General features: G+C 36.6%; 1 protein-coding gene across 1 annotated transcript; it reads left to right on the forward strand.

The window, feature by feature from the left end:
• The first annotated feature begins 5,569 nt into the window (after positions 1-5,569).
• Positions 5,570-6,625, forward strand: LOC133322134 (juvenile hormone acid O-methyltransferase-like). The gene is made up of 3 exons (XM_061531183.1): positions 5,570-5,943; positions 6,006-6,289; positions 6,351-6,625. Exons 1-3 carry the CDS (start codon positions 5,570-5,572, stop codon positions 6,623-6,625), a joined length of 933 nt encoding a protein of 310 aa, XP_061387167.1.
• Positions 6,626-11,539: the final 4,914 nt, after the last annotated feature.

Raw genomic sequence — 11,539 nt, forward strand, 5'->3', positions numbered from 1 at the left:
AAACGCTTTTGTACATCTTCCTAACTTTACATCAGTGACCCACATTCCAAATTTCAGAATTCTAGCTCTTCCCGTTCGCCTAATACAAAGGGTACCATATTTGGTGCATTTTAGTACTTTTCGTACCCTTCTAGTTCGAATTTCCAAAAACCCAGCCTTATCTCACGCCTACACACCAACACCAACCCTCACTCAAAATTTCAAGCTTCTAGCTTCAGCCGTTTAGTCTGGGCGATGATCTGTCAGTCACTCACTCACTCACTTAACACTAAGCTCTTTTATATATATAGATAGATATATATATATATATATATAATTGGATATCTAATTGGACTCAAAGAGAATATTAAAATGCTACTCAAATATATCCAAGGGAAAAATAAAATTTCTCAGTTTTCCAGGTGCTAAACTATAGGTATTCAAATAATTACAATGTGTAATTGAATAATTAAAATTTTTTACAACAAAAAAGGTTATGAATTTTATTGTTTTGTGATGATACACGTGCTCACAATATTTATTAGACAGCAGCACTAAGAAAGATGTTAGTGGACCACGTCAGTGATCGGTGGATATCCGACCATCCATTGTGTTAAGTGTTGCGCGTGGAATACGATGAATGGATGTAATGAAGGAGCATTGTAGTCACTATCTCAAAACCAATGTCAAGTTCAAGACTGTTTTGAATAGATTATATCGAAACGGAATATTTACACGAATTGATATTTTATATAAATTCAGTTCAATGTACCCCAACATTTATGTCAATGGTTGGGATAAGAACTGTGAGAAAATGTAAATAAATACAACAACTGTTCTATAAAAAATATTTATGAATGAATTTTTATCAACATAAAAATTATGACACATAAAATTATGGCTCATAAAATTATGATACATAAGTAGAGTTTGAGAATTCCCGACTTTTTTCATTCCGAAACTTAGGAAATCGAAATTTTCCGGATCCCCTGGAAAATGTTTGAAGAGCTTATTCATCGATTAAATACTACGAATTATTAGAATAATTGTCGTTCTATGTAATTGTACAATAACATTTAAAAAACCAGTGCGCGGAGCAGTATAGTCGGACGGGGCAGACCATACGATACCATACATAACTACAACAGAACTCTATCTTCCTGTGGATTTTTATTCCGAGCTTGGGTAATATTTCGTGATAGTTGCACCCTCTTGCCCGATGAGAGGTCAACAGCACCTCTTCCTTACACTGACATATTCTCTTCCTTACACTGGAACATTTCAAAGCGATCCGCGCTATATTTCCGCCCTCTGGTGCGGTAATGGTTTATTAAATAATATCTGAATACGTAAGCTCCTGTAAATATTTACGTGTAACTCCCACATCGGAGTACATACGACAATATAATTTATATCAATTTAAAGGTCAACCACTATATTTGGATATACTATCAACTTCTCGGGTCTATGTCCTTCAGAGGTTAATATATAAGCTATAGAATACTAATTTTGTCATTTTTCACACAAAAGTCAGGGTCCATTTGACCCGCTAAATATTGACCGATCTTTATCAAAACATGCATGCTTATTCTTTGGCTCGATCCCCTTCTCCGTGCAAAAATTCGCGATGTTTGGGCCATAATTGCGGCCTCTGGAGCGACCAGAAAAACCGACAAAAATTAAGTATTTGGTCCATTTCATCCCCTAAATATTAACCGATCTTTACCAAAATGGGGTCTTCATTAGGCAGAACCCATCCTACATGCAAAACTTCGTGAAGATTGGTCCATAACTGTGGCCTGTATCGTGTTTACAAATTATAATGGACAGACGGACGGACAGACACACATGTCTAGATCGACTCTGCTAGTCGAGATATGACGATCGGTATACTTAAAGGTGGGTCTAGGACCAATATTTCGCGGCGTTACAAACTCTTGGGGCTGCATAAAGCTATAATACCCTGACAACATAGTTGTGTAGGGTATAATAAATAATAAAACCAGTAAGTAAAGTTCAAAAGTCGGACGGGGCCGCTTTGGGTACATACAAGAGATGTTCATATCTACAATATCCTATAGATAGAACAGAAATAGAATTTTTAGTTAGATAGTTGAACCAATTGAACACATACCATTCTGAAATCAATGAAAAATTGCATGTCAAACGGGCAGACTTGGATTCTTTGCTGTACCGTTTGTATGAAATCGAGTCAGATTATGTATGGGAGCTATATATAAACACATGGTCCTAACTGAATAACCGTTACATACACCATTTGTTTTTTGTAATCACTATATTCAATTTATTCTGCTAAATTTCGTGTAACCACCATTTACATAATATCGAACGAAAATATATATGAGACCTATATCAAAATCTGAACCGATTTCAACAAACCTTATCACGCTTAATTTTTTTCTCAATAGCATTCGCTACGCAAAATTTTGACTAAATCAGACAATATTGGGAGTTTGGTACATCATTCACATAAAATCGGGCGAAATTATATATGGGAGTTATATCTAAATCTGAACCGAATAAAAAAAACTTCGCAGACATCAATCTGAATATGATTCAGTACTCTGTGCAAAATTTTGTGCCAATCGGACAAATATTGGGAGTTTGGTGCATCATTCACAAAAAATCAGACGAAACTATATATGAGAGCTATATTTAAATCTGAACCGATTTCAACAAAACTTAGCAGACATAAATCTGAATATGATTCAGTACTCTGTGCAAAATTTTGTGGCAATCGGAATTTGGTGCATCATTGACAAAAAAATCGGACGAAACTATATATGGGAGCTATATCTAAATCTGAACCGATTTCAACAAAATTTCGCATACTTTAGTCTGGACCTAATACAGTACTCTGTGCAAAATTTTGTGGCAATCGGACACATATTGGGAATTTGGTGCATCATTGACAAAAAAAATCGGACGAAACTATATATGGGAGCTACATCTAAATCTGAACCGATTTCAACAAAACTTCGCATACATTAGTCTGGACCTAATTCAGTACTCTGTGCAAAATTTTGTGCCAATCGGACAAATATTGGGAGTTTGGTGCATCATTCACATAAAATCGGACGAAACTATATACGGGAGATATATCTAAATCTGCACCGATTTAAAAAAAAAAAACTTCGCAGCCATCAGTCTAGACATAATTCAGAACTCTGTGCAAAATTTTGTCCCAATTGGACAAATATTGGGAGCTTGGTGCATCATTTACTTAAAATCGGACGAAACTATATATGGGAGCTATATTTGAATCTGAACCGATTTTCTCCAATTTCAATAGGGTTCGTCCTTGGTCCAAATAAGTGAACTGTGCCAAATTGCATCCAAATCGGATCATAAATGCGACCTGTACATTGTAAACAAAAATACATGCGTAAATCGGCTCAGAAAGTGATTCTTTGCATATTCTCAAAAGGAACCATGGGTGTATCTCAATTCCTTTTGTCTGTTACAAACATATGCACAAAGACATGATATCCTGTACCACAGTGTGGTGAAGGGTATACAAATTCTGTTTGATGTTGATTCGGCTGAAGGACAATGAAAAAGTTTTGTTCTTGTAAGAGATCCCTGAAGATGATTGTCGATGACAATTGGAAAAATAATAAAAAAAACAAAGTTAAAACATAAACAAAAGTTTTTTCACTGACCTTCCACCGAATCAACATCAAACAGAATTATAAATTTCCAGGTCAACTATAAACAACAACAGCAATAATAAACCAGTGAGCGGAGCAGTATAGTCGGAAGGCGCCGACCATACGATAACCTACACAACTACCAAAGAACTCTAACTTTCTGCGGATGTTTATTTCAAGCTTGGGCAATATTTCGTGATATTTGCACCCTCTTGACCGATTATAGATCAACAGCACCTCCTCCTTACACTGACATATTTTCCGAATATTCCCAGTATTCAGTACAGGCCTTCTAATTACTTGTCCAGATTCCCTTCAGGGTGGGTTGTGTTGTGATATTCGGCTTATAATTGTGCCCAATAGATCGACTCGATTATTATGTGATCGTCACTTACAATTATAGGCACTGTCCTTGACCACAACTGGAACCTCATGGAACATTCAAAGCGATAAACGCTATATTTCCGCCCTACATTGTGGTAATGGGTTACTAAATAATATGTGAATACGTAAGCGCCTGTACATATTTAAGTGTAACTCCCACATCCGAATATATACGACAATATAATTTGTGTCAATTTAAAGGCCAACCAATGCTCTTGGATATACTATCAACGTCTGGGGTCTAGATCCTTCAGGAGTAAATATATATATACACTGTAGAATACAAATTCTGTTATTTTTCACACGCAAGTCAGGGTCCATTTGACCCGCAAAATACTAACCGACCTTTATCAAAACAGGCATGCTTATTCTTTGGCCCGATCCCTTTTTCCATTGAAACTTCGCGGTGTTTGGGTCATAATTGCGGCCTGTAGATCGACCAGAAAAACCGACAAAAATTACGTATTTGGTCCATGTCATTCCCTAAATATTAACCTATCTTTACCAACAACAATAGGGGTCATTCTTTGTGCCGAGCCCATCCAACATGTAAAATTTCGTGAAGACTGATGCACAACTGTGGCCTTTATCGTGTTAACAATTTATAATGGATAGGCGGAGGGACGGACGGACACACATGTCTAGATGGACTCAGCTAGTCGAGATATGACGATCGGTATACATAAATGTGGGTCTAGGACCAATATTTCGCGGCGTTACAAACACTTGGGACTGCACAAAGCTATAATACCCTGACAACATACTTGTGTAGGGTATAAAAATTCAAGCCTTGTTAAAGACACCCGCGTCTGAAAAAAAATCTTTAAAAAATCCACACCTTGTGTAGCCTTTGAAAAAATATTCTTTAAAAAAATCCATGCCATCTAAAGCGTATAAGAAAATATTCTTTAAAAATCTGCGCCTCTTATAGTCCGTGAAAAAATATTCTTTAAAAAATAGACCTTCATAACAGTAATTACTTTTTTATTTGAATGTCATTTTGTTTGAAATGACAAATTTGAAATGTGATCCGAATATTTTTCACAATATGTCAAAATTTATCACTAAGAAAATGTGATCATTTGTCAATCTTCGATGCCATAGGCGTAGTACTTTGTGGGAGATAAAAATTATTGTGTACACACCCCTAAAAATTGGAATGTCCCAAATGCCTCTAACACACATGTATACACAAGCCCCCAACTACGTTCCCAATGATCTTGACAATGAATTTGAAAATGTCACCTATTGACACTCTCTATTGTACGCCACATTCATTTCTCAGATTTGAATACAAATAGAAGATGATTGAGATTTCATTAATGTGGACACTCAGTCTGGCTGGCTGGTATGGAATACTAAATGTCGCCAGTGAGAGTCATATAAAAGAAAGTATCGGGTATTGGATGCCATTTAATATTCTACGGAACGGCAAAGTGCTAACACATTGGCTGACGGACGGACTGACTGGCTAGCTGGAATCCCTCCCCCACAGACACAGGCATACGAAAAGACAAGATAATTATCGTGAAGACATGAATCAGGCCTCCCTGTATCACCGAGCTAATGAGGTGCAACGTCACGATGCCGAACAAATTATCCAAGAATATGTCGATAAATTTGAGTGGCGCCATGACGGTATGGATTGTCTGTTGGATGTGGGTACAGGTTCGGGTGATGTCCTAATGGATTTCGTCTATCCAATAATGCCGAAAAAATTCGATCGCATTGTGGGTTCGGATATTTCACGAAAAATGATCGAATTTGCCCGGAAGTGTTATCGTGATGTGAAGCAATGTGAATTCAAGGTTTTGGATATTGGAACAGAGGAGAAGCTACCCAAAGATATGAAGGGGGCATTTGATCATGTGACATCGTTCTACTGTCTTCATTGGATACAAAATCAAAGGTGGGATACATACACACGAAGCTACAAATTTTCTAAAATAATTATTTACTTCCGAATTCTAGACAAGCTTTACAAAATATCTATGATCTACTGCGTCCTGAGGGTGGTGACTGTCTGCTGGTGTTTTTGGCCTCCAATGCCGTTTATGATGTTTGCAAGCTATTAAGTAAATCCACCAATTGGTCACCCTATATGCAGGATGTAAATCGTTTCATCTCTCCACTACACCATTCGAATGATGCGAAGTGGGAATTTACACAAATGCTGAAGGAGACGGGCTTCACTCAGCTTCATGTGGAGATGAGGGATAAGGTTTACATCTATCAGAACGAAGAGATATTAAAAGGTAAAAATTTGAATTTTTGAAATATTCAAAATAATTTAGTTTCTCAAAAAAAAATTTCCAGATAACTTTAAAGCCATTTGCCCCTTCTTGGAGCGCATACCCTTATCGCAGCACAATGACTTCTTGGATGATTTTGTAGATACTGTTACGAGTCTGGATTTAAGACGCTGCGATCCTAATGGCAAAACCCACAAATTCCTATCACCCTATAAACTAATTGTGGCCTATGCCAAGAAGCCGGCATTAGTGGAAAATCTTCTCAGCGAATTAATTATATCCGCCGAAGAGGAGGAGAAGAAGCAAGAGAATGGTGTAGAAAAGAAAAATATAAAATAGTTTGTTAATTTCGAAAAGAAGAGCACTTTATGCTTGAAATTTTATTTGTTATAATTTGAGGGGTGACTGAGGAATTTGAAAATTACTTCTTAGTAGGAAAAAACTGTAAGTATAATATGGGCCCAAAAGTCGCAGTGGATTTTATAAAAATAGTATTTTATGGGTTATAATTGTCGTGGATTTCTTCAATTACATCTTTTTGAGGACCTAGCCAGCCGTATATTTGTAAAAGAATATTTTTCGGGGATCACTTGGATTTGCATACCTACACAACTATATCCTACCACCTATTAGTATACTGATCGTCATATCTCGACTAGCTGAGTCGATTTGTGTCCATTCGTCTGTCCATTATAATTTGTAAACACGCAAAAATTTTGTTGTAGGTTCGATTTGGGCCAAAGAAGACCCATATCCGTTAATTTTGCTGATCAAATGGACAAAAAACTTTATTATTGTCTGTTTTTTGGTCCTTCTATAGGTCACAACTATGACTCGAACATCACGAAATTTTACAGGGGAGAAAGAATCTCATCAAGGAACAAGCTTGGCTCTTTACGTGGTAATCGGTCAATATTTAGAGGGTACAATTGTCCATGATTTTTGTGTTACCAAATTTGCTTTCTATGGCGTATATGTTTACCCCAGAAGGACATAGATCGGATATGTTCCAAAATGAGTGGTTGACCTTTGAATTAATATCAATTATATTGTTGAAGGACTCGGTTGTGGGTATTCTAATATAATGATGATGGCATGATGATCATGGAAATGATGCCCATAATATCCGGTGATGATTAGATTAATTTGAGGATATGAAATGGACTAAAAACTGGATACCACTATTATAATCCGAAAATCACAAATTTTGTACGGAGATGGAAATTTGGCCAACTAATTAGAGTTGAGTAGTCCCAAAACGAACGAACTAGTTCATTGGCACTATTCCGATTAAGGAACGATTGAAACTAGGCCCAGTTCTTTAGTTCCTATATTTGTTTTTTTCGGATCTCGTTACTTCCACTGATCTCGTTCCTTTATCCCCATATACTTCATTCGTTCTCTTACGTATTTCTAAGTCTAGTTTTTGATTCGGAATTAGATGGAGCAAAGGAACTATATCAAGGAACTAGTTTCTTTTTAAAAAAGGACGCCAATGATCGATCCGCTACGTGAACTAGATTGTCAAACTCTACAACCAATGAGAATAGCTGTTTTCATAATGAATAATGAACCAGAACTTTTGTGTGTAAAATAACAAAATGAGTTAGACATACGTCGTAAAAATTCCGAACATATTTTGAGTTTCTGAAATAGGGTTCCCTAAATCACCTGATGCCTGCCATCTCGCAGCCGAGCTTGTTATTTTGCTTAAAATTTAACTCACAAATTTTTGACTCACATTAGGTATCTTCCTGACAAAAATTATAATTATTGGTCCCCTTTTTTCGGGTAGCCTTTTTGGCATATTTGGGGATTTTGTGCACGGACCTATTAGCCTATTTGGTTGTAATTTGACATTATCAATATTCGAATCCTCTTGGAGGTAGTTCCCCATATTATGTTACGTTTATGTTTAAAAATTTAACCATGAGCAATGGAAAATCAGAAGACGACAGGTATTATAACAGGACATAGCAGCCTGCAGTCCCACCTACACCTAGGGGAGCAACTGGTGTGGAGAAGACAGTCAAACGTTAGAACTTTTTCTGTGCCACTGCCCACCCTTTTCAAGTTTCCGGATATGATAACATTCGTGAAATAACAGATCTAAGAGCGTGTGAATGGAAAAAACTGAAGGACTTCAAACAAAATAGAATTCCTAGAAATTTAGGAAAACCAAATCTAATGATAACTTCGTCTAACATTCTTCCTTCTATAGAGCACACAACGAGCCACTAAAAGGCTTAAGTGTATGTACTAATATTTAATATGTGGAGGTGTATACCACTCCTCCCCAGATAACGTACTCTCCAATTTTAGGTATTTATTACGGGTTGGAAAATTCTCTTGGAAAAAAATTCGGTTTATACCTACTTTCCCGTCTATTCTTTATTACTTCGGAAGTGGCGGTAGTACTTATATATAAGTTCCTAGTGGGGTTGGAAAATGAATTGTAAATAATATTTCTTAGGAAATTCGCCGTCAATACCAGCAGAATTTTGGTATTTCTGAGTTACATTCATTGCTGTACTTATTGATATATTCCCTAAAAATCGATCCACGTTTTTGTATAGGCCCCTATTTGTATACCCTCCACCATAGTATGGAGGGTATATTATTTTTTCATTTCCGACCCTATAAAGTATATATATTCTTGATCAGGGTAAAATTCTAAGACGATCTAGCCATGTCCATTTGTCCGTCTGTTGTAATCACGCTATCTTCTGAAGGAATTGGGTTAGGGTACTGAAATTTTGCATAACTCCCATATAAGGGTACCACCCAATTTTCGGTTTTTCAACCGAATTCGCTGAAATTTGCTACAATAGATTCTTATTGGGTACCAAATTTCCCCACAAAAAAATATAAATATTGGTCCACTTTTTTTGGTAGCCTCCATGGGGAGTTTTGATCATATTTTCCCACCGAATTGCCTGTAATTTAGTATTTTGAGTTCTTAATAGGTACCAAAACTCTCCACCAAAAATTATGGATATAGGTCTGTATTTTGGGGTTCTCGAGCGCGTTTTTTCAACCGAATTCGCTGTAATATGAAATTTTGATGTCGTATATGGTAACAAATCTCCCTAGCAAAACTTATTAATATTCGCCCCCTTTTGGGGTTGTTTTTCCGTTTTTAACGCATCGAAATAATCATTTCCTACCCTATAAAGTATATATATGCTTGATCAGCATAAAATTCTATGACGATATAGCCATGTCCATGTGTCTGTCCGTCTGTCTGTCTAAACGAATTGAGATAGATCGCCAACATTTTGCATAGAGTCGTCTTTTGTCTGCAGGCAGGTCAAATTCGAAGATGGGCTATACTCCATGTTTAGCCATAGCTCGCATATTAAGGTACCCCCAATTTTAGGTTTTTTGAAGTTCTTGAGTGCATTTTTCAACCGAATTCGCTGAATTTTTGGTACTTTGAGTTCTTATTAGGTAGCAAATCTCCCCACCAAAAATTATTAATATAGGTCTATTTTTTCGGATAGCCCCATATAAGGGTACCCCAATTTTGCGCTATTTTGGGGATCTTGAACGCGTTTTTCAACCGAATTCGCTGAAATTTGGTACATTGGGTTCTTATTTAGTGCCAAATATCTACACAAAAAATTGTAAACATCGGTCGACTTTTCTGATAGCACCCATATAAGAGTACCCCCAATTTCCTGTATTTTGAAGTTCTTGAGTGCGTTTTCAACGGAATTCGCTGAAATTTGGTACTTTGAGTTTTTATTGGGTAGCAAATCTCCCCACCAAAAATTATAAACATAGGTCCTTTTTTTCTGATAGCCCCCATATAAGGGTACCCCCCAATATTCGGTATTTTGGGGTTCTTGAGCGCGTTTTTCAACCGAATTTGCTGTAATTTGGTATTTTGTAGTCGTATATGGTAACAAATCTCCCTATCAAAAATTATTAATATTCACCCCATTTTAGAGGTAGTCCCCATATAACCCACTTTTTTATATCAAAATAGTTATGTAATTTGTTCCGCGTTTTGGGTTTGGTTCTAAGACTCTGTTGTAATCATATTACCTGCGGAGGATATCGAGATGAAAAACTAGAACGTAAGGTTCGATAATGAACTATATATTAACTATAACCCGTATTTAGACCTAGCTCCTCTGTGGGAGGAACGAGAAGGAGTGGACCGATATTCCCCATCTTCGAACCTGAACTAAGTTTCGAAGAAATAATAAGATTAGCAAAGTTTGGATGAAATCAAAATTTTCTGAAATAAATTTGGTCCAAAGAAACATGGGGTCTAGAACCATCTTAACCGTGACATTATCCATAAAGCTGAGGGTATATAATTGTCCATTAAAAATTTCTGAATTTTGTTTTATAGTTTACATTGTGGTTTAGATAATCGGTTTGTAGAAATGTCGGTATAGGTCCACTTGTTGGTATTTTCCCTATATTTTCATTTCAAGTACCTATTAGTATATCTATGGTGGAGGGTATCCAAAGTTCGGCCCGGCCGAACTTAACGCTTTTTCACTTGTTTATATTAAAATAGTTATCTGATTTGCTCCGCGTTTTGAGTTTGGTTCTAAGGCTTTGATGTAATCATTCCACCTGCTGAGGATATCGAAATAAAAAAGTAGAACGTAAGGTTCGATAATGAACTAAAGCCCGCATTCAGACCTAGTGTAGAGGTTCCAGAAGGAGTGGATCAATATTCGCCATCTTCGAACTTGAACTAAGTTTTGAAGAAATAATAAGATAATAATTAAAGTGTATACACTCACTATCGATTAGGCTGAGGGTTTTTATTATGGTTTACATAATCCCTTTTTAGAAATGTCGGCATAGATCCACCTTTTGCTATGTTCCCTAGATTTTCATTTCTAGTACCTGTCAATGGTGGAGGATATCTACAGTTCGGCCCGGCCGAACTTAACGCTTTTTCATTTGTTTATACTCATTGAGTCCAAAAACTGCTCAAGTTTCGGAGTAGAGCGTCACCCCGTCATTATTCAAAATATTGGCGCGTTTTTATACCCTTCACCACACTGTGGTATTGGTTGTATCAGCAAAAGGAAACGACATAGAGACATGGTTCCCTTTGAGAATATGCATAGAATCACTTTATGCATGTCCGTCCGTCTGTTGTTAAATTGAAAACAATGTACAGGTCGTATTTATCATCCGATTTGGATGAAATTTGGCACAGGTCATTTATTTGGCCCAAGGACAAACTGAAATTGGGAAAAATCGGTTCAGATTTAGATATAG

Source organism: Musca vetustissima, unplaced genomic scaffold (assembly GCF_032173495.1).
Source record: "Musca vetustissima isolate MV318-11 ecotype Yass unplaced genomic scaffold, APGP_CSIRO_Mvet_v1 utg202995, whole genome shotgun sequence".
NCBI lineage: Eukaryota > Metazoa > Arthropoda > Insecta > Diptera > Muscidae > Musca > Musca vetustissima.